Raw genomic sequence first — 25325 nt, forward strand, 5'->3', positions numbered from 1 at the left:
GGCACCGCACTTTGAGAGGATTCATGCAATCTAACCATGCATTAGATACGATAAATCTTGATAATTATTAATTGTCATTCATAATGGTTAAACAATATTGATTATTCTCGTGCATATAAGACATTAATTTTAATTTTATTGAATTAAAAAGCTATAACAACTATTTAGCACAATTCATTAAATTTTAATAAATAAGAACAATTTGGTTTGCCTTACTATTTAAATAAAATAGAAGCGTGCCATACATGCAGTAGCTTTTTAAGAATTTGTTTCAAATAATTTATTGATACAAATGACTATACAATCTTATTTTAGAAAATATTCTATTTAAATTTATTAAACATTTTTTCTTATTCAATGAACGCTAGTTTTGCTTTAAAAAAAAAATCAAATCATGATCTAGCAATTTCGCGCATCCAAGAAAATCAAGTTAGTGTTTTTGGGCGACGCTGAGAAATGCGTCAATGTGATTTTTGCTGCTATTTATTCGCATCCTCACTGTCATTGTCATAATTCAGGCACATAACGTTGTACATGCGCTTGTCCCTTGTCTTCTTGCAGAACTGGAGGGGGTAGGGGGCGGTGGAGGGGATAGGCGCGTGGCGGCGCTGCAATCAGTGCAGTCAGTGTCCAATGCGGGTCCCGGCGAGTCGTCCGCCGTTGTCCGACATGCAGCCAGGTTGCAAGGGGCCGCCACCGCCCGCCCCCAGAGCGGCCCCCGATGCCAAAGCGAAGCAAGTGTTAAAGGAAGCAGTGGAGGCGGTTGTCAACAGTTTTGCCAAACACACGCAGGGCTACGGCAGAGGTAATTTTTTTTTTTGCTTTTACAAATTTTTATTTACAAAATCTTGTTTTTCAATTTTTTATTTGAAATAATCATATGATACGTCAACTGTATGTATTTTTGTAATATTTATAACTATATAAAAATTTGATTGACTTTTCATTGCATTACCGTCATTACCGAACAACAACATAAACTGTGCAATTTAAAATTTACCTGTGACTCATGACAATTAATGAGCTGCAATATATGACAGCAGGTTTATTTGAAATTTATGATTGCTCTACGAAGAAACGATGTGAGGTCTTTCGCTATACTTTAAAACTGTCCGTCGAAAGTTTCCCATCAGAGAAATCTTATACTTTCGGTCAGGTATTGGGTTACACTTCTCTCAGTCAGACCTTACAAGAGAAGACCTTACGGTTTTACACCCGTGAAAAATTTCCATTTTCTGGCAAAGCAACTCGCGGCCGCCGGTTGCCATTTATCCTGGTAATGCGATTTCAACGCATGTCCCTTCCCAGTGGATTTTGTAGCACAAAGGAAACGCGGAGAGTCATAAAGCAGGCTCGGAGACTTCAATGCGCGAGCACGCTGCTGCTGCTCCCGTGCCTCCGACAGTCCTAGTATCGCTACCTGAAGGTATTACTATTAAAGCAGCTGTCTTTTTCACACACGCACGGAATATATATGCATCAGTCCATTTATTTTCCGTCCACACGCTTTTTGAAAGGAAGGCCGTATGTTCTCTCTCTCTCTCTCTCTCGTCAAAATAACACGTTTCTTATGAATTATTAGCAGATGCAAAGACCAGCCAACATGAAATGTGTTCTGTTATTTAGTTTTCGAGCTGTGCACAAATATGCATTTCGGTCGCACCTGCCAAAGCAAAATGTGCTCAAAAGCTGAGTTGTCCAATTCTTTCTGTTCTCACATACCCCGCCCCAAGTTGCAGATATCAATATGAGATTTACACCACTTGATCATCTTAGTTCCAAGGCAAGTTTCCTAAATTTTTATCAAAAAATTTTCAAAATTGCGGGTTTTATGGGACATTTTGAAAAAATAAAAAAACGCAATTATCTCGGTTTCTAGTGGTCGTAGAACAATTTTCCGGGTATGGTTGAGCTCGTCTCAGCAAGTTCTACAACTATTCTGCTGGAAGCAAAATTGTAGGTCAAAGGTCAAGGTCAATTTTTGTGAACGTAAATTTTCAAACTCAAAATTGAAAACCAGCCGACCATTTTAAATTAATTTTGAGATAGCCAAACGATTCCTCGTGAAATTTTACGTAATATATGTCAAAACTGCGATGAGGTTATTTTTTGTTAAATTTAAAAATAAATAAGAATATTAAAAAACATGGTTTTTTGCAACTCCGAAGGAAGGGTCAACATTATAATCGCATTTAACTTCATCCCTGATGATTTTAGGTAAAAACTGATGATGACCAAAGTTGATCCCCACGTCAAGACCAATCGAATGATGTATAGGTCAATGACCTTTGGTGACCTTCAAATTTTAAAACTCAAATTTGAGAACCAGCCGACCATTTTAAATTAATTTTGAGATAGCCAAACGATTCCTCGTGAAATTTTACGTAATATATGTCAAAACTGCGATGAGGTTATTTTCTGTTAAATTTAAAAATAAATAAGAATATTAAAAAACATGGTTTTTTGCAACTCCGAAGGCAGGGTCAACGTTATAATCGCATTTAACTTCGCCCCTGATGATTTTAGGTAAAAATTGATAATGACCAAAGTTAATCCCCACGTCAAGACCAATCAAATGATGTATAGATCAATGACCTTTGGTGACCTTAAGGTCAAAGGTCACCCAGGACAGCAACCTGAGGTCACATGACCTAGATGTATGATATGTTTTTGAAAAGGTCTTGTTGAGAAGATAATTTTGGTTACCATGTTTTGGTCTGTACCTCGACTACAAACCAAATGATTGTACTTTTGTTTAATTAAATGCACAATTTTATGAGAAGTGAATTTGAAAAGTACAATTATTCGGCTTGTAGGCGATGAACAGACCAAAAATTGGTGACTAAACTTATCTTCTCAACCAGACCTTTTCAAAAACATATCATACATCTAGGTCAGGTGACCTCAGGTCACCGACCTGGGTGACCTTTGACCTGAAGGTCACCAAAGGTCATTGACCTATACATCATTCGATTGGTCTTGACGTGGGGATCAACTTTGGTCATCATCAGTTTTTACCTAAAATCATCAGGGATGAAGTTAAATGCGATTATAATGTTGACCCTTCCTTCGGAGTTGCAAAAAACCATGTTTTTTAATATTCTTATTTATTTTTAAATTTAACAAAAAATAACCTCATCGCAGTTTTGACATATATTACGTAAAATTTCACGAGGAATCGTTTGGCTATCTCAAAATTAATTTAAAATGGTCGGCTGGTTTTCAATTTTGAGTTTGAAAATTTACGTTCACAAAAATTGACCTTGACCTTTGACCTACAATTTTGCTTCCAGCAGAATAGTTGTAGAACTTGCTGAGACGAGCTCAACCATACCCGGAAAATTGTTCTACGACCACTAGAAACCGAGATAATTGCGTTTTTTTATTTTTTCAAAATGTCCCATAAAACCCGCAATTTTGAAAATTTTTTGATAAAAATTTAGGAAACTTGCCTTGGAACTAAGATGATCAAGTGGTGTAAATCTCATATTGATATCTGCAACTTGGGGCGGGGTATGTGAGAACAGAAAGAATTGGACAGTTGTAATTTTTTTACAATCGAAATTGAACGAAATCAGCTTTTGCTTAAATAATCATTGAAAAAAAATTCTTTTTCTAATCAGAAAAATAAAATAATTAAAAAAAAAATAATATCAATATCTCATCTCATAGTATATAAATAAGGTTTTTAATTTTTTTAAAATGTTGAAATGATTGCCATTTTTTAAAAAAAATTACCAACATTTAGAAGATTTAACAATAATTTAGCAAATAATTATTGTGCTCATTACAAGTAAATTGCCAGGTTGTTGTAGGATGTAGCTCTTGACTCTCCTAACTCATTTACATGGTTCTGCCTACACGTTTCATGCTCTCACTCTGCATTGATGTCATTGAGGGAATATAGATGCAGCAGCATCATTTCACAATTATTCACAAGGTATATCAGTGTCCCTTGCTCTTGCGTCATATCTTTTATGGCCATGCATTATTATATTATACGAGAAGTGATATTTTTTTACTTCAGAAAATGTGATGACAACGATAAATTTAATTTTTTTTTTTAATAGACTCCAATAATTTCTTAAAATTCTATTATTCTACTTCAATGCAGCTACAACTTGAAGTTATCATGGTTTCGAGTCACATTTTTTTTATTGTGAGCTCGTGCCTTAAAGTGAAACTTGTTTTATTTGTTTACCCCATTTGCGCTGCAGCACGAGAAGGTAATTAATAATTAAATGTAGCGCAGTGCATATGCAGAGAGCCTATTTTCTTTGCTCGCCGATCTGCTCTGTGCCGCACCGCAGCTGCGATCGGTTTCTCGCGGCGTGCGTGACTGAAGTATTCATGCTGAGCTGCGGTTGACACTAGATGACAATTTACCGATTCAATTACATACGCCCGTCCTGCTTTTTGCCTTGTGACGACAGAGGTATGAATTACTTGGACGGTCAGCCAACTATTGTTTTGTGTCAGGGCCGAATTTATTATTTTATAAATTGTTTCTTTCAAGTAAATGCTTGAATACTGACGATGCTCTTGCCCACGAATTGATGTACTGATTTGCTGCTATAGTCATGAGAGTTAATCATGTTAGTCCTACAACGACGTAGAAAAACACTAACTTTACACTTTTTCAAAGTAATAACCCCAACCTATTTTATGCATAGTCACAATCGAATTTGTTTGCAAAGGATTAATTATAAAACGCAGATATCATTGAATATTAAAATCACGATAAAATTAAATCAATTTTTTATGATTTAACTGCTCAAATCTATGTGATTAGTTTTTAATACCAGTTTTTTTTTTAAATTATATCTTTTAGACAGAGACAAACTTGAGAATATCTATATTCTATGCTTCAATGAAATCAACGAATTGAACAATTATTAAAAAAAATTTCAATCTGTAATTAACTTAAAAAAATTAAACTACAGAGAAGTTCGACTAAATAAATAAGAAAATATTTTCTTGTTAATCGCCTACTTTCATAATTCATAACTGCTAGAATTTATTTCGAAATTCGCATTGTAAATTTGAATATTTAACTCCTCATTTAAGTTATACACCCTATTATTTTTTCTCTCCAGCAGTTTCTTCCATATTTTCCATGACCACGACTTTCTCTTTTCAAGATTGAATAGCATCCCGGCCCAAAGGGACCTTCCCTGTTATATAAAAGCATTTAATTATACTGCACCTGAAGTGGCCAAGGGCGAAAAGGCCCTAAACATCCCCTCCGTTAGTAAAACTGCTTCACTATTGTACCACCACAACCTTTTCTCAAAAAGGAAATATCGCACATTGGGAGCTCGGTGTGATTTATAAAGAAAATTTACAATCTTGAGAGTGGCCTGGGAATGAGAAAAAAGTTGCGGCGGCACAAAGAAAGGGGCAACGTTGGAAGCGCGCATGAATATCTGCTCTGGAATGTTTGTGACGTTTTAGTGCGTCAATTTGTAAAATTATACTTAGTATAATATTTCGCTGTTTACAAGAGCCCACCTGTTATCAAGCTGGACGCAATTAGCGCTAATTAAACTTGGGCCACCACTTTATCACCACATGCGTGCGGGTACATCAAGTAAAGGGCCGCGGGAGCGTTCGCGTCAAGTTATAAGGTGGCTTGCACTGGTGACAATTTTTTGCGATTATTTCTGCGGCCGCAGCATCAAGTAAGACATTTTTCTTGGTAATCCCGTGAGCCAAAAAAGTTGGCATTTTTCGCGGAACAAATTGCGAGTGGATATGCAGAGAAAAAGAGAGAGAGAGAGACATGCTTTTGATGGTGGATTGCGCAAGGCCTGTTTGGCCGGTCGCGGCAGCGTTGTGGTTCGGAGAATTGAGTGGATCACCCTAGCATGCTTTACGATGTGCCAAATTTGTCGCAAAATGTCCCAAAAACCTTTTTTGCGTACAGTCTCGTAGTCTCGACCGACCAATCAACTGCGCCTCGGTTTCCGAGTGCTGGCTGCGTACACAGGATAAATTTACTTTTGGCAGAGCTAAAAATTATTAATTATTTTTAATGCAAACTTAAATCTTGCGTGTGATAAACCTTGAATATTTACAATGCAGAACTGTAATACTTTTATTTTATTTGACTTCATCATTTTAGTTGAATAGTTCTTATATTATTAGCAAGACATTTAAGCGAGGTCAACTGATGATCCTTAAAATTAGAAGGAATCTATCTTGACTTGACCATTATGTTGCCATTTGCCGCACTTTAGGATTATTTTTAATTAAAATTATTGGTCATTCTGAAAGTTAAAAGAAAGTTCTGATTTTTATTGAACTTTATATTTCGGTCTTTAATTTGTTCAGTTCAAGAAATCAACAGTGAATTTTCCATTTTAAGAAGTTGATCATAAAACACCAAAATGACAAAAATTTAATTCAAATATATCTGTTAATTCCTTTTTTCTAATTATTATGTGATCAGAGTTAATTGGATAAAATCAGTTTCTTTTTGTTTTTATCGCAAGCCTATCACTTATTATTAAATGCGATTATGCATAAAATATGCAATTCAAATTACATTTTTGTTTGATTTTCAAGAACACATTCAATCACCTACAAAAGGCCAATTCCGATGAAAAAGAAAAGAACAGGTCATTATTTTAGCCTCGCCGCTCAAGTGCCAGCCAAAACGGGCAATTGTAAAAAATGCTACATCCGCGTGCGAAATATGAGCACTGCTCGTGCAGATATAAATCACTTTGGGTAAACAAATAATGCGGCGCGTAATAGGTGAAATAAATAAAAGTAAATAGCTGCGCCACGGAATACAGCCAGAGATCGATCCGCAGGTAATTTAATGATTTTCTCTGCCCGCGGCCTCAACCGAAGAATGCAGCAAAGATTCGCTTGCTTGCTCATTCTTACAGATTTTTTTTTTCTTTTATTTTGCGCCGCGTGAACATACCATTCAATTAGCCCTAAAAGTGAGGCCTATCGCGTATATACAAAAATGCTCCTTGCCCCTCATAAATCTCTCTCGATCCATCCGCCAAATTAGCCACACTAGGCTCTTTTCAATAATGCGCCTCTTTTTCCCTATTCAAAAAGCAGATTTTCCCATTGAACCGCAGGGGAAGGAAGTCAACCAAAGGTTTCTTGCCTGAATCCTTGGTTAGAACTTGAAAATAACAGGAATTAATTAACTGCTCACAGAGCAACGTGAATAAAGAAGTGCACTTCTCTCTCTCTCCCACAACCAGCATGTTCTCTGCTCCGTGTAAGTGAAAACTTGAATTCAGGGCAGACAATTTTTCACAAGTTTGACAGGCGAGCAGTTGGAAATTGTCAACATAACCGTGACTTCTACATACATCACGTTCAATAAAATGTGCTTCAGCAAAGCGAAAAGAAGTGTCCGCGCGTATAATAATGTAAAATCAGAAACTCTACAGAGATCTTTGAGTGGGCACGGCAATAAAAAGAAACTGCCTTCGCATCCGGATAAATGCCAATCTAAATAGACTAAGTACAAATTGTCACACCGCCTGTCACAAATGAGTAATGAGCCTGATAGCAGACCAATTATCTTTGTCCAAATGCCAATTATTAGCATTCAATCCCTTTTAAAAGCTGCATCGCTTCTGCTCTGTCTAGAAAAAAATTTCGCATTTTTTGCGCAAACTCAATTTATTTGTATAGTAAATAGTTTTAAGAGTTAATATTGGCTTTTCATCATCACCTTGTGCCAAATTCTACCCAACCTTTAATATTTGAGCGCTAAACATAGAAGCATAGACCATTTTTTTTCTGTGACGGAATAAAATTACCATTCAGAGAGATTACGGTGCTTCCCAAACATATACCTGTGCAACCTGCAAATTAAGTCTTCCCTACTTTCCACACGGCGTCTACTACTTTAGAAGAACAAGAGCTATTAATGCATAAGAGTCGAACTCTTATACACATGTGCTGCAATTATTTAATGTACCTGCTTGTCTGTAAAACGTATAATACAAACTCAAGAATATATCATCGCAGTCAATAGCAAACGGGTTTTATGATTTTTAATATCCTTGCTCGGAAAAACGAGAGCAGCTTCTTGTGATGCAAATTAAGCCATAAAAGCATCAATATATCGTTTTTCCGGCGCTGCGCAGGCAATTTTGCGCCAATTTGGTGCATTCACTCTCGGATTGCGTGCCCATTGCGAGTGCATTTACAGCGGCCGCGCCGTTCTTACGTTTTTTCCGCTCACGCGTGTAGCACCGCGATCTCTGTCTGGCCAGACTAATTTGCTGGGCTAATTTGCATGCGAGCAGCCCGATCGGCTCTCAATTACATTCTGCTGGGTAATTTTTGTACATAAAACATAATAATTGCGTACGACACACATTATTCAAAGCAAGTGGTTGAATAAATTAAGCACCGGGGGCAAAGCAGGACAATCACCTCGAGCCATTAAAAAATTCCAGCTGCCCTGTCGCTGGAGCCACCCACTCGTCACTCTCTCTAAAATTGCTCTCGCCGCCGCTTCTGCAAAATTCTCGCCAGATGCCATAACTTTAGACCGATCTGCTCGAATTCCGATATAGTGTTGTTTGGAAAACATTTTTCTGAATATCACTCGCAAGCAAGATGAGTAGGCGAAAATTTCCTGCGCTCGCATTATCTATTGCACGCTTGACTTGACTGCGGTGTGTGTTATTTGGGAAGATTTTGAACATCAGGTGCAATCATACTGCTGAAGTGGCAAAGTGCGGTAATTATACGCTGCAACGTGACCTTTGACTCAACCCATCGGTTAATAAAAAAAAATCGGATATAGCTATGAAAAAAATACCCCTGCTATTATCACCAAGCCTTTTTACATGCGCGCAGGGAAGTCTTTGATTAAACTGCACTTGCGTTATTTATTATTTCTATACACTCACATTTCAAACATTTTTCATATATAATGAAAACAAAATAACAATATTATTTAAAAAGGACAAAAAATGTACAATCACAAACCATAATTCATTAAGGGAGGATCTATAAATCAACCTCTTATATATTTAAACACGTCATTAATTATTTTATTTACATTACTTTTTACCATTGGCATATATATAATTTCTTTACAAGAATATCTGTAATAAAAAGTCCTAAATATATATATATTTTTCATTTAAATAATTACTGCAACAAAAACGCTAGTTTTCAGAAATGCAAATTTAAATCTTATCAGTTTCCAATGCCAGAGTTAACCTGTAGCACCAGCAAAGGACCTGACAGAATATTTAATATAAATTAATTTTTTTTTTTTACAATTTTCATTTAATATAAATATGAAAATTGCAAATTGTTTTGTTCCAAAGCGTAAGAGGTAATATCATTTTCTCCGCATAAATGGGTGCTGCAGCAGAAGAAGTTGCCATGGCTGCTGGCTGCGGGCTTTAATTATTCCAATAACTACCTTGCCATAAAATTTAATCGTCACTCTTATATTTATAATATATAATTGAGCCGCGCCTCAAGTGCATTCAAATTTATTCAAAAAATGTAGAGTTGGCTTTTCTTTTTTTAAGACATAATCACATACTTCGTAATGTAAAAAAGCATTAAATCTCTTTAAAAAAAGTATCGACTATTTTTCCATTATTATTCGTTCCATGCGTTGAATAATAAAAGTAAAAGGGAGTATCACTGTGAGCTTTATTTGAATTTAAAGTATGTAAATTATCAAATAAAACATTTTACTAATGAGTGAACAAGATGATTATCAGTTGTCATACTTTAACGCTTCGTAGCTCGGAAACATACTTCTTTTAACGCTCACTCACAGTGTAATAAAACAGCTTCGCGAGCTATCTGATAAATGCGGAACTTGCTTATCAGATGAAGAGCCACAAGGTGTGAAAACGGAATTGCTAACTTGGCCCTACAATTTAATCAAACTCTTATTTCTTCTTACGCTTTCTAATCTTTTATCATAATTGATAATTAAACTTTTTTACTAGCTGAAATCTACTCGCCAAAATTCTTATTTTATTTTCGCCGAGGTAATAATGAAAATGAGATTTATAATATTTTGATCTCCTGCTTCGTCTGCGAAGGACTGCAACGATTAAATCTACTTAATGCTTCGATATATCTAATGCATACATCACTTCAATGAGGGTGCGAAGAAGTATATTTTTGGTGCTCAGCAGGGGACAAAGATGACAACGATTTATTCATTCAACCGGTCATCATTCATTCCAGCAGCGCAGAAGCGCGGAGGCCCCACCTTATGTACACGGATGTGAAAAACAAATAAGTTTAAAATGCATTTTCATTGAACTAATTGCAAGTAAGATGCAACTAACAAGAAAATATTTCCCATCATCATTTTTTATTTATTTAAAATTCCGTTTTTTTTTAAGTGAAAAATTTGTTGTATAATTTTTGAAGCTTAAATTTTTCGCAACGTCAAGTAAATCCTTGCGTAAAAATGATACGTTTGAAGAATTACAAAACCGTGTCTCGAATGATGACCCATATATAATTAATGATAATTTTGAAAATGTGGGCCAAATGGGCATTCATTTAATTCTCTCGTCCGCGGATTTGTCAGAAGGTAGTGCCCAAGAGGCAGCAGGGGCGGCGCTGCGGTCGAAGCTGGCCCGAGATGACCGGGGGCGGTGTGTCTGGATGGTGCTCAGGTCACCGACCTATTGTGTGTCACTAATAAAAACCAGCTGATCCACTGAGATGCTGCCGCGATCAATCTCGCCAGCTCACTCACTCGCACCAAGTAATACGTATATTCACTTGCACGCAGAGATATGGAACCCACCACTCACGTTGGCACCAATTTGGCGGCCAACCGAGCAGGGGCCACTTTTCGCATTTATTCCGACAGTTTGTCCGTTCGCGAATTTGGTGCGCACACGGAGACCGATAATTCTGCCAGCGACTTCTCAACACGTTTTCAAACTTGCAAAAACGTTGAATTTTTAAAAGAATAAAAATTATTTATAAACTTACAAAAACTGCAAATTACATTAAAAAAATCAAATTGCAAAATACCAGTAAAAATTTCAGGTCAACACACAAAAAAAGATGTTTATTACATTTTAATGCTTTATGCAGCTGTTATGCGAAGAGCTGAGGAAATTTGCAAATGGCGCTTGGACAAAAAAGAGTCATGCGATACAAAAAGCTGTAATGAGCGGTACTTTGCAAGATATGTGAGTACCAGAGCCAATGACCTGGCTCCTGCTTTAAATCAGCTCATGCACAGACTTCCGTTACACCTTCGCACGCTGCGGCTGCTTGAGCCGTCCGTGGATGGGGGCCAAGGGCTGCGCGTTTGTCCGCCCTCGCTTCTCTCCATCACCCCCAGTGGTGTTTGAAACAAATGACCCAGGAAAAAAGTTACTTGACGAGTTTCTGCCGAGCTGCATGAAAGGTCAGATGGACACCTTAAAATGGTAACAATTGCAATTTATTTCATGTAAAGCCTTTTTCGTTCACGCGAAATATTTTTCGGTCTTGAAAAAATATGAAAACTCCTGCGGGTCTTTATTAAATTGAGCTTGTTACGCTGCTGTATTTTAACGTCAGATATGAAAAGTTTGTGGGCTCGCAAGTAAGTGAGCAATGAGTGAAACAAGGTAATTGTCATGTCTCCTTTAGAGTATTTATCTGACCTTCAAGTTCGAAGAATAAAACCGCAGTTGAAGGAAAATAAGAAAATTACTTTAAATAAGCGAGCAAATCTATATCAGCTTCAATCGCAGTTAAAAAAATCCGCTTCCAAAAGGAGTTGCCGGACTTAGGCGTTGACGAAAAAATGAAATATTAATTTAAATCCATTAGCTTGGTAATTTTTTATTTTTACTTTTCACACTTAAAAATTTAATACCAACTGAACTGTAAAGAGCAGCATAAAAATGGCCCACCTCTCATCACAGCATCGCCAGGGAAATAAAAAAGAAATTCTGAATGAGACGTAATCGTAAATGTCAAACAAATTAACCCACCGTGAATGGTGCGCTTGAAGATGCGGCACACACATAATAATGTTTAATGTGTATTGCTGGCCCTGGGTTGAGACGAAAAATATTGCTTATTATCTCATAACATTAATTTTAAAATTTTCTCGTGCGAATTTTCGGTTTGGAATCCACGCCGTTATATAAAGAAGGAAAAATTATTGCGCAAGTTGATGTACATTTTGCAGTGATTTTTCACACAATTTTCGCATCATGCAATACATCACAAGACGACAAGAACTCAAAAGATTTCCCTCTCCTCGCCGCAATATTTATTTCTTATAACCACAACTGTTGCCAACAAAAATCCAGTTTATTTTTAAAATCTTAAAACGAGTTCATTTTTGTAATGCGCGCAGTTTGTGAGAAAATTATAAAAATATGTATAATGCAGAATGGAAATTATATTAAAATCAAAGTGGGAAAAATATATCATTTTGTCGATTTTATCAATATTTTTAGGTAAGGTTGAAGGTATTTTTTTTTACTACTCCCTGAAAACGGTGATTGTATCTCTCTCTCCCAAATTCATTGATTAAATTCCCATGATTTTGCCCACGCGCGGTTCGGGCGTTAAAATAGTGATAGAGGCGCGTGCAAGAAAGGGTAGGTCAAAGGTCAGGCCTCCCGTTCGCCAGGTCGTGCGCTCACCAAGCCGCTTATTTGTATTTCCACAGCGCCCGAATCATGCCATTCACTCATTTTCTTGCCAAAGCGCCGTGGTAAATCGCGTGCCCGGTTCTAATCAACCGACCACTTCTGCATTCGTTTTGCGCTTTTATTGCGGCCCTTAAAATTTTTGCACATAATATTTAAGTATTGCCCAAATACGCACACACGCAAGGTGTTTGTAAAAGTGAAAGAAGTGCAATAAAAAGCAAACGCCTCAACTCTACAATTGCAGATTAAGTAAGTGAGCAGTATTTTTAATTGTTTCAATTATCAGTTTTCAGTTTTTTTTTAATTTTTGAGGAAAATCTAAATTTAAAATAAATTTAAGGCGCAAAACTTTTGAGAATTATCGTGTTGAATTTGCTCCATAGGTTCGCATTTTCATAATGCATTACAGACCGGCTGGAGTAATACCTTGTAGCAGACATATAACTTTTATTTATCAAGGTCTCCAAGCGTGGGAACCTGAACCAAGCACAAAATACGTACATACTCCTCTTATATCATGAGAATGGTTATTGTCATTGCATATTTTGACCCCTCTGCTTTAGTGAGGCCGCCACTTATCAAATAACGCTTTTTATTCTGCCCACAAAAATTTTGGCATTCTGTCTTTAAACATTTTTCAAAACACCATCTCAAATTATTTTCCTTTTTCCGAAAGTGAAATTTTTTAAATTTACTTGGAAAATTTTTGAAAGTAACTTAAACAAATTTTAATATAATCTTTAGAGAAACGGTGTTTTTTATTTTTTGGAATATCTTTAATTGAAAATTAAGCCTCCGGGGCCGGGGCGGGGGTGATTGGACGCCTATGAGGGGTGGGTCGGCAGTCATTCAAAAGACGTACGATATCATGGTTTATAAATTTATGACGTGTGTGCGTGTGGAGCCCACAATCTACATCCATCACTATAAAAACAAAACGCACACACACAACTCAGGGGTTTTGCTTGAGGCGCTTTTGCTTTTTTCTTTTACAGGAATTCACGAAAGATTGCCTGCTGCGGCAAGAGAGTTGTTTTTTCCCATGCATCCTTTCTTTTTTCCCTGTGAACTTTTGTATGTGAATATAGAGTAAAGGTTTATAATTATTTAAAGGGGAAAGGGAGGAAAGAAGAGCAGTTTATAAAAATAACTGGCCACTTGATTTTTCAAAGTAAAAAAATATTTTGTGCTTAAGTTGTCATTATAGAAAAGTTATATGAATGGGCAAGAAACATTTTTTTTTAATAGCGCAAGAAAAAGTCTTGTGAATTCTTCATGGAATAAAATAAGTTATTTATTAATTATTCTGTAATTATTTTAGCGGGAGAAAATATATAAAAGCGGTCTGAGTGCAGCGAGGCTTTGATAGAAATATAACTTTGGCGGTGTCTGCAATTTTTTTAATTCGTCACGATCTGAGATGTATAAGCTTTCACTAGGGAGCATTATTACCTAATTAAGGAGTTAATTGCTTTACTTAGTGACGTTACGTCATTCAACGTGAATTCGTGAATTGAAGGAGATGCGAGCTCACAGCATCCACTACTGCGAAATCCACCATCATAGCTTGCCGCTCTCTTCACTGCTCACCGGAGTTCATTACCTTTTTGAGGATTGTGTTAACTTTTTTTTAGTAGTGTGACTAACTTAAGAGAAAGACGCGGTTGTTGAGAGTTACAAGTCTTGGAACAATCATAAAACAAACAGTCTATTTTATACATTCAATTTTTCTGTTTCACGCGTTAAAAATTACTTTCCTATTAAAACAATTATTAAATAAATTTACAATCGCTCGTAATTTTGAATAAAATTTTATATTTAAAAAAAAATTGAATCTGAGGGTGTTTGAAGGCGGAGGGTTTACGCTTGAGAGAGGATGCTGGCCGACAGCACCGCCTCTCTCGGTCCAGTATTATTTGGTCTCCCTCTCTCTCTCTCTCCTGACAGGAGCCTGAGAAACTCGTCTTGCTCTCTCAGTTGGCTTTCTGAGCTGAGCGCGAAATGTCGTGCGACACGCAGCCCTTCTTGCCGGCCCCATGGTCCACCCCTAAGCACCAACGTTTCGACAATTTCCATCAGGACAGAGGTGAGTCTTCCTCTGGACGTCTTGCCAATCGCTCCTTCAGTGGACAGTTGAGCAAAGTTAGAATTATCGCGAACAAATTACCAACGACCTTTTTTTATTTTTACACGCATACGACATTTTTTGCTTGTTATAGTTTACGTAAGCAAAAATTCATTTGTTAAAAATCGAAATTAATTTTAATGCAAACAACGTGGTCACTTATTGAACGTAAAAAATTCGCATTTTATTTAATTTTACCAAAAATAATGAGCGCGAAAAGATCATAGGAATTTGTCAGACTTTTTACGTCGTTATTTTCATTTGTCGAATAATCTTGTTTTTGACCGCTTTGATTATTTGGGATCATATTTTCAGAGGGCAATTTACATAGCAGACATCCTGGCTTATGGCCCCTTGCTTTTTTGCATTTTTGCATAATTTAGCAATTATCTGCGTGATAAATTGCTTTTTAAATTATATATCAGAAGCAGCCTTATAATATTTTTTATAAAACGAGTAAACATCAATTCAAAATTATGTATAGAGGGAAATTATTATTTAGTGAAAATTTTTAAGCTGTTGCGAAATAATTCATTGCACTTGACTTCTTAGAGAATTAAGAGCTCTATGATTAAATTTGCAAATTTTTTAAAAGACACCACTGAAGAATAATTTTGGAATAATCCTCAAGTTTAAAGTTAAACACGCAGATTAGATATTTTTGGAAAAATGTTTTTGCGAGCACGCCGTCTCAAACACCAGCAGCAATCTGGTAGCGGCGCTTCCACGACTTTTTGGGCACAAAATTTTCATTTGTCTTGGAAATAAATAAATAAATGGCATGAGCAGCAATTTGGCAGGTCGTGTGAGTGAGTGGGCCGCAGAGTGGCCTACGAGTGCTTTTTGTGGCGTGCATAATCGCAGTCGGTGCTCTTTCTTGCATACCTGTTTGCGCCGCTGACGGTTTTTTAGCCTTTTTTACTGCGGCGTTGCCAGCCGGCCGGCCAGACTCACAGGTATACACACTCGATACAGCTCATGCACTACCTGATGTGTGGATATCTATCTATGTATGTACGTACATTCATACCGAGAGCGCAATATCACTTACTGGGCGAGCACTCTGCGTACGGAGGAGCTCTGGTGGTCGTCGCCACCAGACCCAAGAAGCGGCTACATTTGAGCCCACCTGAAATTTGGGTCACTCGTCTCCCTTTGCAGACGAGTCCGCGCGAGTCGAAAAAACACTACTCGATATCAATAACCGCAATAATTAAACTTGCTCACCATAAACAACCAGCTTGATCTATTCTGAATATTTAATTACAACATCAATCACCAGCAAAATCGATTTATAAATTTTTCTCAATTTAAATTTAGTCTCGTAATATATGCACAAATAATTTGGCACAAGCAAACAAAAGTTTCAGAAAAAACGCTGTGATTCGACAAGTAAATATTTATTTGCCAGGGCGATGTATCCATCTGAGAAAAAAGGTCGGGTTTCCAATGAAATTTCAATTTTGTGCCTACATTTAGCCTGCAAAAGCATCGCATACAATCGCATGACAATGTGATCTGCTATCAGACAAGAGCATAGCAACACATGCACCCCTTGTGGTTGTCCTTGCTTGTGGGTATTAATTTACACACTACTTCTAATAAACCCGTTCAATTGGAAATAATTTCGCGTGTCTGCTGCCCAACGCCTGAGAAAAAAAGGAAAATAATATGTATCTTATTTTTTGTCTCACGTACATTTTTCAGTAAGACGCCTTTCAAATAAGCTTCCTGTCGGAAAATGTGGTTCCCAATAATTTCCTGTGGGTCGGGCTTAATGGGCTTGAAAGGTTCGGTGTATTTTAACAAGAATTTGGACAAAACTGATGTAACTGCGGCAGTTAAAAATACTCCTTTAAAATTGTATGCACAATTTATTTTAAAAATAAATTACTAAATATTTATCAAATATTTTTTTTTTTATTAATTTTCAAAAATTTTGCTACCCTCTTCTGACGTTATTTAGTTTTTATTTTTTATTATTATTATTTGTGCATATATTTTTAAAAAATAATATATAAAGTCTTCTATTTTATTACACGAAAATTTAATATTGAATTTACAGTTGTAAATTAAATATAAAATTATTAGTTTTTATTTTCCAAGTAAAAACAGTAACACTCTAATGTATATTTCCTTTAACAGGGGAACCTGGCGAGCAACAGAATTTCTGGGACAGACCGATATTTTAAAATATTCATGAGTTGAGATTGAGCATAAATGTTGACAGAGGCACGCAGCTGAGGAAATATTATGGTCAATTATTGTGGAGTGCACAGGGGAAGAGCATCACCCCATCTGTGCCCGCGATTGTTTGCTCTTGCGGCGGTTTCTTTGACTTGCATTTGAGCAAGACCTCTAATTCATCCAGTGCTTAAAACAAAAGGTTTCATTCGGAAGGAGTTGCCAGGCACTGCACAGCGCTCCATTATTTCGTTAGAGACTTTGCCCTTGAGGGTTCCAGACACGGGAAATTTCAGAATAAAATGCAATGGCAACGATCTTTGTGCCAGGATATGAGATTAATTTCGCATTTTTGCGGCTTTAGATTTTAAATATTAATTGTTGGCAAAATTTATTAAAACAATATAAACATATTCTACCAAAATTTTCATGCCTCACTCTCAGAAAGTGATCAATTTTTTTCTTATTTTTAATTTAATTACAAATTGAGTTTATTTATTTACAAATCAACGGTCAATTTGGCGAAATCTCCAGATGGATAAGAAGAAATTGTAAAAAAAACGTGACGTTTGACTTTCATATGAAAATTCTCGTCTTGCTCAGCAATTATAAGAAGTTGTCTTTCGTCGAGCAAAGGATACTAGTAGAATGCGTCTTAATATTTCCTTGTGACCTGCTAAAGCCGGACCATTTTTCTTATTTGAAAAAAGAAACTTGTTTCAGCAATTCGCAGAAACGGCTTGGAAAAGTAAAACACTCTTTTGCCACAAGGAGCAAATCTGACCGCCTCTCCTTGCTGGCTGATTTTAGAGGAGCAGAGGAGGAATGACAAAAAAAAACGCTGCTGGAGCAATTTGAATGAGCGATTCGCGTGATCGTTTGCTTATAGGATTTAGTACATAGCGCGGCAGTGTGAGAAACGAAACTGCTCCTCCATCCGATCTGAATAAAATAAAAAAAAACTTTTTATATATCCACATCTTCTTGATATCATTTTGTCGTGGTGGCTTCCTTTCAGAATCGACTTCACGCAATCACGCAATGCATCTGCCCGTTAATATTGTATTTCTGGGACGGGCTACACATTTATAGATCTACACGCAACGCACAACGGCTGCCTTTTGGACCTGCATTTCTGGAAATAACAGTCATAAATGAACCAATGGAGAAGATCCACTCATTTTTTGTGCTCCTACCATCACATTGACCACTAATTAGCACTTCAATTTTCTTGAAAGAGGACAGAAAATAGCGATCCCGTAATTATTAAGGAGCAGTTCTTCTAACAATTAAAAAAATCAAATTTAATATTTCTTTGCTAAATCGTTTTTCCTCGTGTTTTTAACAATTATCTAATAATCATTAAATTGTGTTATTTACAAGTTGTTGGATTTTATGAGCAAAATTTGAAAAGATTTTCCTATACCTAATTAGAATTATGTTTTGTTAGTAGAAATTTTTAAATGGAAATATATTCACCGAGCTAGTAAATAAAATAAAATTTTTAGATGGTTTGATATTTTGATTATAAAAAAGTAATATTACTATAAAAAAGAAAATATCCTCTCCACCCTAGTGTAACTAACAATAAAAAAGATTAACTTCCTGAGTGCAATCATATTGTTAGCGTCGATCGTTTTCTCCGTGATACTTTTATATTTTTCTTTACTTACGGAGATGTTAGGAAAGAATAAAAAGTGAGCAGAGTGCATCAAGTGTTGCATCATGCCTGACTGGCGATTGGTATGCATCCAAGTGTTGAAAACAAATGCATTGAGAGGATGGATCAAATAATGTCGTTCAGATGAGAGAACGTGAGCAACGCACTTTATTCTTGGGCAACCTTTCTCAGCAGCTTTAATGCGACTGCCTTGCTCTCTCTGCCGATAACTTTTGACAAGAGATATTGTGCGGTTATAAAAAAAGACAATGAACTGGATAAATCTTTTTTGTGATTTCAGTAATTTGTTGATTAAAATAAAATATCTTGCCTGAACAAACAAACCGATTCTCTACACAAGAATAAAAGAATTGATACTAAAAATGGACCGCGAATTATTGCTTAATAATGAAATTTTTATTAATAATAAAAGAAGAACAAAAATAAAAGAAATTTAAAAAGAGATTTTGGAACCTCTTTCAAAATGTAAAAAAAAAAAAAAAAATAGAGTATATAAGTTTAATTTTAAATTAAAATTTCACTTTTATTGTAGTAATCACAAAGAATTTTTAATAAGCAAAAATTTGTATTTATATTTTCAGTGAATGTGGTAGAAGCACTTCAAGAATTTTGGCAAATGAAGCAATCGCGCGGAGCCGATCTACGCAACGGCGCCCTTGTAATCTATGAATCTGTGCCTGCATCAAGTCCACCCTATGTATGCTACGTCACACTTCCAGGAGGCTCATGTTTTGGCAGCTTCCAGGTGAGCTCTAAGTAGAATTCTTTGCAAGTGTGCATTTAACGATTCTCCGGAAATCAACAAAATACTATTTATTTTAGCAATGAGTAAATCACAATGTTTTTAATGTTGTTACAAATGTTTTTATTTTTATTTTTAAAATTAAAATAATTCGCAATCTAGAATTGTACTTATGAATACCAAACAAGATTTTATAAATCTGCAACGTTTGAATAAATTAAAACCCCTTTCGTGGTTCCTCTAACATTGCAGAACTGTCCAACAAAGGCTGAGGCGCGCAGAAGTGCTGCGAAAATAGCGCTAATGAATTCAGTATTCAACGAGCACCCGTCTCGACGGATTTCAGATGATTTCATCGAGAAGGCAGTGGCCGAAGCGAGGGCGTCTTTTAAGGTATGCGCACTAATTACTGATGGGCGGTTCTCACGAGAACACAATTTTCGCCAGCGTCTTTTCCGTGCCGCGTGTGTGCAAAACATCCGGCGGCAGTCACACACCGACAAAAATATGAATTTAACGACGGGACGGAGCGCCAAATCTAACATTTAATATAACATCAGCAAGCCAAATTTTCCTTATTAGAGTGTGTGTGAGAAATATTCTATGTTTAGCGCTATAATTGACTCTCAAGACAACAGTTAAATTTGGATCATTCCATCAAACTGGTTTCAAAGTTCCAGGAAATCAGCTCAATTTATTTGCTGTTTGGGGCTTTTAAAATTTGCAATATTTATTAAAGAGAACAGTTTTCTTATTTTTCTATTGAATTTAAAAATCTTATTGATTTGTTGTTATTAAAATTTTTTATTTTTATATAAAAATATTTATTTAAATGAAGTAAATAGTATTTTTTTTTTGGTTTCTTTTGCAGGGAGACCCAGAAGAAGCGGACAACCCTAACACAGGAATTGGCGCGTTTCGCTTCATGCTGGAGGCAAACAAGGGTCGGACGATGCTCGAGTTTCAGGAGCTGATGACCGTGTTTCAGCTGCTGCACTGGAACGGCAGTTTAAAGGCGATGCGAGAACGGCAATGTTCCCGTCAGGAAGTTGTTGCCCACTACTCAAACCGTGCCCTGGACGACGACATGCGTTCTCAGATGGCCCTCGACTGGCTGGCCCGGGAGCACGAAAACCAAGGCGCGCTGGGCCGCGAGCTGGGCCTCGCCGAGCGCGAACTGCAGGCGGCCAGACTTGCCGGCCGCGAACTCCGCTTCCCTAAGGAGAAAAAGGATATTCTGATGCTGGCCCACAGTCAGTTGAGCGGTCCCACCTAGGCGGCCAACTCTGTTGGGCTCTTGCCCGCCTTCGATCTCGCGCTTAAGCCCCCATTAGTGTGTGTGTGTTAAAAAGACTGCCGTCGCCGCGCGCCGCCGCCCGGCCTCTTAATCTGTGCAATTATGGCACAACAGGTGACAGGTGGTGATCGCAAAAAAATTTGTTCTTCTGCTCATGTTTCATGCCCAATAATCAAAATTGCTCTCATGCTGAGGACTGGTAGTATTTTTAGAAAAGCTGATGTGAAGTGAAATGATGCGCAAGATCTTTGCAAGGTATTCGGTTTTGTGAATTGGCAATTTCTTCTATTTTATGAATTGACTTTTGAAGATCACAAAATCAAAATCAACCAAATTCTTTGTGTAATCGTTTAAATATTTTTTTGCGACAATATTTAGCAAATGCTTGGATTTATTTAATTAAAATCATCTTAAAGAACAAGGAAAATATTGGCCAATTCATAGAGGTCTGACACCTTGCCAGTAAAATTTGAGACTGGAAAAATTATCTCACTTTAATTTTATGTCAGAAAAAAGCATCTCGAGTCTTGCCGCTTTTCATAATATTATGTGACAGCATGATTTTTTGTGCGTGAGGATTTTTTTAGAGTTGGAGCATAATCGTGCAATCCTGTGGACTATGCAATTGCAAATTTGGCACGGTCTCGATTGTGAAGTGATTTTGTTTTTAATTTTGGTAATTGTTGAACATGGGAGAAAATTTGCTGGTTTTATCTTTGGAAGTGTGTAAAAAACGGCCAGTCGCTCTCATATATAATGCATACTTGATACTCGAATCCCGATTTCCAGATCAAGCTCTGCCCGAGATTTTGGAGTGTAGAGACCAAAATCTAGATATTATGTCTGTTCATCACACTCTGTGTAAATCACTTGACAACTTTTTAAGTAATTATTACTTTATATCAAACACATTCCGCGCCCATATAAGTGCCGCTCCGCTTGTATATAAAAGTTCTTAAAGAGTTGCATTTTATACCCTTCTTGTTTATATCTACATTGAAAATTTTTCACAGTAATAAATCTGGCAGTGGATACCCAGCAAATTTTTCTAAAAATTTGCATATTCAAACGTTCAGTGAAGAGTCTGGAAGGTCTTATAATGAAAGGGCACTGGTGCAAAAAGAAAAATTATTAAAAGATCGCCTCCCCCCGCTCAGCTTGGCATGTTATCCATAAAAAATGATGGAATGATTGTCGTCTGGCCCAAAGCTTCAATAAAATTGTGTTGCCGACCGTAAGAATATGTTAATTCCAAGAACAAGGCTCGGCCGTGCTGATGCAAATTGTGCAGCGGCGGTGCACATGCAATTAAGCTAATTGCTGCGGTGCAGCATATTTTTTTTCTGTATGTGTGCGTGCAGCGCGCTTTGTGCATGGTGTGATGGGAAGAAGAGTAATAACGGGCCCAAAATATAAATCCAAGCCTGCGGGCTGCGACGCATAATTATTGACAAATCGAGAGTAACGATACGCATCGCAAGGCAAAACCAGTTTTCGCGATTATTTCATGCTTGGTCTGTCTCTATCTCTCTCGCTCACGCGTCGGCCGTCGCCGCCGTCCAGAGCCAACGTCGCCCAGCACCCAAAATCACTCATCGCCTTGCTCTCGTCCTGCCCCAAAACTCGTCCGATACATTCCACGTCGTCTCAACCGCCTCTCGCAATTTTGCTCACATCGCTTATTAAAGTTGTCATTTTTTATATCGCGAGTATGTACCTGAAGCAGCGCCCCGCTCGGCAACACAATTTTTCTGCCTCTCGCACACAGATTTGTTCACAATTATTTCAAAAACAAATTTTATCTTGTTCATGCCAGCTGCCTGATAAAAATTCAATTTATATTTGTCTTCAAATTAGTGGCCAAACACATGCAAAAATACATTTTAAGTACTGTTTACTCAACACATATAGCACAAAATAGAAAATACTGAAATATTTTTTGAAATCCATTTTTTCTTATGAAATCTTATTAGTGAAATGCTTTGTTATTTAACCCCGCTTTATTACACATAACTGGGCAAAACTTGCATTTACGATGAAGATTTCCACATAAAGTCTTCTTTTCGTATTATATAACAAAATTGAAGTTTATCTATACTGGCCGTAAACTTTCAAGTTCATTTCCGTCAGCCTGGGTTTTTCAAGGCGAAAGGCACTAGATTTTAAGGGTTATCAACTGAAATCTGTTGTCTATTTAAGATACAATGTGTCTGTGATAGGGTGAACTGTTTTGTGTAAAAATGAAGCAATTTGATCCAGCATTAAATTATTACTTTGTTGTGCACGGTTTACTTTTGTCTTGTTCGATAAGCAGTGTTTTTTTTTTGTAACTTTAAATGTGTACATAAGTAGAGGTAATTTTATAGCATGCGTTTAAAATGTAGATTGTACTCAGTTCAAATGGAGATTCTTGGTGGCGGGCATAGAATTACAGCATGTTGAGGAGAGCCCATCACTCAATCAATAACACTTTGCCAGACAGGATGTTCAAATGCATACACTCACAGGATCATATACTTTTGTTGAATTCAACTGCAGCTTTTTTGCTGTAACCAAGTAGATTATTTTACTTCTTTTTGTTCACCTCTTTGTAATGTACATTTTGGAAAATAAAATTTTAACAAATACCAAAATATTTGATTTTTTTTTTTTACCTTCCTGGAATCAGAATCATCACGTTACGAGTAAAAATAATTTTATTGTAACAAATAAAATTGAAAAACGGAGATAAGTCAGCCCTAACACCTATAACGATGATTTGCATTCATGCTAGTCAGTTTTTATTCTCTTCAGGATCAACTTGTGCAATTCCCATCTTGGGAGGATGATTAAGAATGGTGTCGATGATCCCAAATTCTTTAGCTTCCACTGGAGACATGAATTTGTCTCTTTCCATGCTGGCCTCTGTTAAAAATTTTTCAAAATTTTATTTTTTTTTATTATCAAAGTGAAATTTATGCAAACCTATTCTCTCCAGAAGCAGTCCTGTATGTTTCACATACAATCCATTGATCTGCTTTTTAATTTTGATAATTTCTTCGGCTTGAATCTGGATGTCTGTGGCCTGGCCCTATTGCGCAAAAAGAAAAACAATCGTAAATTGGCTCATATATTTTAAAGCATTAGTAATTTCTCAAAACAAATCTAATTCCAACAAACCTGGGCACCTCCAGAGGGCTGATGCACCATAATTCTTGCATTCGGAAGAGAGTGGCGCATCCCAGGCGAACCAGCAGCAAGCAAAAGACTGGCCATGCTGCAAGCTTGGCCAACGCACCAAGTTGCAATCGGAGGAAGCACATATTGCATTGTGTCGTAAATGCCAAGACCAGCGGTCACACTTCCCCCAGGGCTATTTAAAAATTTGATTCTTAATGTTTCTTATTTTGTATGAATAAAAAAAAGTGATAGCTAAGGCATAACAAAAATTACATACATGGGCAGAGCGCACTTTGCGCTCTGCAATCTGCGCTCATGAGCGCAAGCGCAGAGCGCGATCGCATTGGTCTCTGAGCGCAGCGCTCAATTGCGCTCAAACCAAAAGTAAAAATTCCCGAATTTGATCAAAAATTGTTATATGAAAAACCGTGTTTTTATACCAAAAACCTTAAAACTTATCCCAATTTTGGTGATTTAACTTCAACTTTATCATTTCCAATTGCCGATGTATTTTTTGTAATATTAAAAAATTGTCTTAAAAGTCGCACTTTTTCTTCGGGTAAAAATATTTTTGAGCGCAAAGCGTGAGCGCAAGACTTTTTAAAAATTTGAGCGCGAGCGCAACATTTTCAAAATCTTGAGCGCGAGCGCTTTGTTGCCAGTGATCGCGAGCGCGAGCGCAAAATTGTTGAGCGCACCCATGTATGAAAAATTCGAAAAATTATAATAAACTTCAACATCTATGGATTCAACTACTTGAATAAGTTTCTTATTTATTGTCTCAATGTCAATGGTTCAAACCAAATTGCCTTTCTTTTTTATTTTTATTAGTACAAATTTTATGTAATTTATGCTTTGTATTAATTTGGTACGGCTAATGGGATCATTAATTATGGAGAACATTCTTTTTTGTAAGACGAAATGTTTTCCACGAATTTAAATTTTTTGACAAAGTTTTTAATATTAAAATTGTATAAGGCCACATTTAAAAGTAATTTATTATTATACCTGTTGATGTACATGTGCACGGGTTTTTTACTGCTCTCTGACTGAAGAAATAGTAATTGGGCCACCACGAGAGAAGACATTTCGTCGTGAATCTGCAAGAGAGGAAAAGGTCAACAATAAATTTACTATGAATTGCATAAAAACTCAAGATCTTTGAAGAACAGAAATTCTGTCGTTTCTGAAACATTCTCAGAGCAATTCTACAAATAAAATTTGACCAACCGGCCCCATAACACAAATTATGCGCTCCTTCAGCAGTCGAGAATAAATGTCGTACGCTCGTTCTCCGCGGCCTGTCTGCTCGATCACGATCGGAACAAGCATACGGCATGCAGAACTTGTGTGGACTGCCGAGGTGGTCAGCAGACCCACCAGTGGCTGTCGGCATTGCCTCAGCCCAGACAAAATTCTGCTCGCTAAAACCATGTTTGTGACTGATTTTCGACCTTGTTATTGTGTACAAATTCAAATTCACCGCTCTT

At 36.8% G+C, this 25325-nt stretch overlaps 3 protein-coding genes across 4 annotated transcripts in view; 2 read left to right on the forward strand and 1 right to left on the reverse strand.

Annotated features, from left to right (window-relative positions):
* Positions 1–25325, forward strand: part of LOC132204051 (protein shisa-4-like) — a 30843-nt gene that overhangs the window by 3307 nt on the left and 2211 nt on the right. The window lies entirely within an intron of this gene.
* On the forward strand, positions 609–23309 carry LOC132204050 (protein limb expression 1 homolog). Of its 2 annotated transcripts, none has more exons than XM_059632283.1 (4): positions 609–805; positions 19219–19382; positions 19632–19772; positions 20251–23309. In XM_059632283.1, the coding sequence occupies exons 1-4, from the start codon at positions 634–636 to the stop codon at positions 20653–20655; spliced, it is 882 nt and encodes a 293-aa protein (XP_059488266.1). In that variant the 5' UTR covers positions 609–633; the 3' UTR covers positions 20656–23309. The 2 variants fall into 2 exon arrangements, with proteins under 2 accessions (XP_059488266.1, XP_059488267.1); XM_059632284.1 differs by lacking the exon at positions 609–805 and adding an exon at positions 14508–14733.
* LOC132204053 (ATP-dependent Clp protease proteolytic subunit) lies at positions 22845–25323 on the reverse strand. The gene is made up of 5 exons (XM_059632291.1): positions 25066–25323; positions 24844–24935; positions 23836–24028; positions 23641–23746; positions 22845–23580 (listed from the first exon to the last, which is right to left on the reverse strand). Exons 1-5 carry the CDS (start codon positions 25267–25269, stop codon positions 23450–23452), a joined length of 726 nt encoding a protein of 241 aa, XP_059488274.1. The 5' UTR covers positions 25270–25323; the 3' UTR covers positions 22845–23449.

This window comes from Neocloeon triangulifer, unplaced genomic scaffold (assembly GCF_031216515.1).
Source record: "Neocloeon triangulifer isolate White Clay Creek 2 clone unplaced genomic scaffold, ASM3121651v1 ptg000020l, whole genome shotgun sequence".
NCBI classification, from domain to species: domain Eukaryota; kingdom Metazoa; phylum Arthropoda; class Insecta; order Ephemeroptera; family Baetidae; genus Neocloeon; species Neocloeon triangulifer.

Excerpts from the sequence above, each read along its gene's own strand:
- LOC132204050 (XM_059632283.1), top strand. The coding sequence starts at position 634 with ATGCGGGTCCCGGCGAGTCGTCCGCCGTTGTCCGACATGCAGCCAGGT. Across the intron at positions 19,383-19,631 it reads CATGTTTTGGCAGCTTCCAG|AACTGTCCAACAAAGGCTGA; the intron begins GTGAGCTCTAAG and ends CTAACATTGCAG. Across the intron at positions 19,773-20,250 it reads AAGCGAGGGCGTCTTTTAAG|GGAGACCCAGAAGAAGCGGA; the intron begins GTATGCGCACTA and ends TTTCTTTTGCAG.
- LOC132204053 (XM_059632291.1), bottom strand. The coding sequence starts at position 25,269 with ATGGTTTTAGCGAGCAGAATTTTGTCTGGGCTGAGGCAATGCCGACAG. Across the intron at positions 24,029-24,843 it reads GTGCACATGTACATCAACAG|CCCTGGGGGAAGTGTGACCG; the intron begins GTATAATAATAA and ends ATTTTTAAATAG. Across the intron at positions 23,747-23,835 it reads AGCCCTCTGGAGGTGCCCAG|GGCCAGGCCACAGACATCCA; the intron begins GTTTGTTGGAAT and ends TTTGCGCAATAG.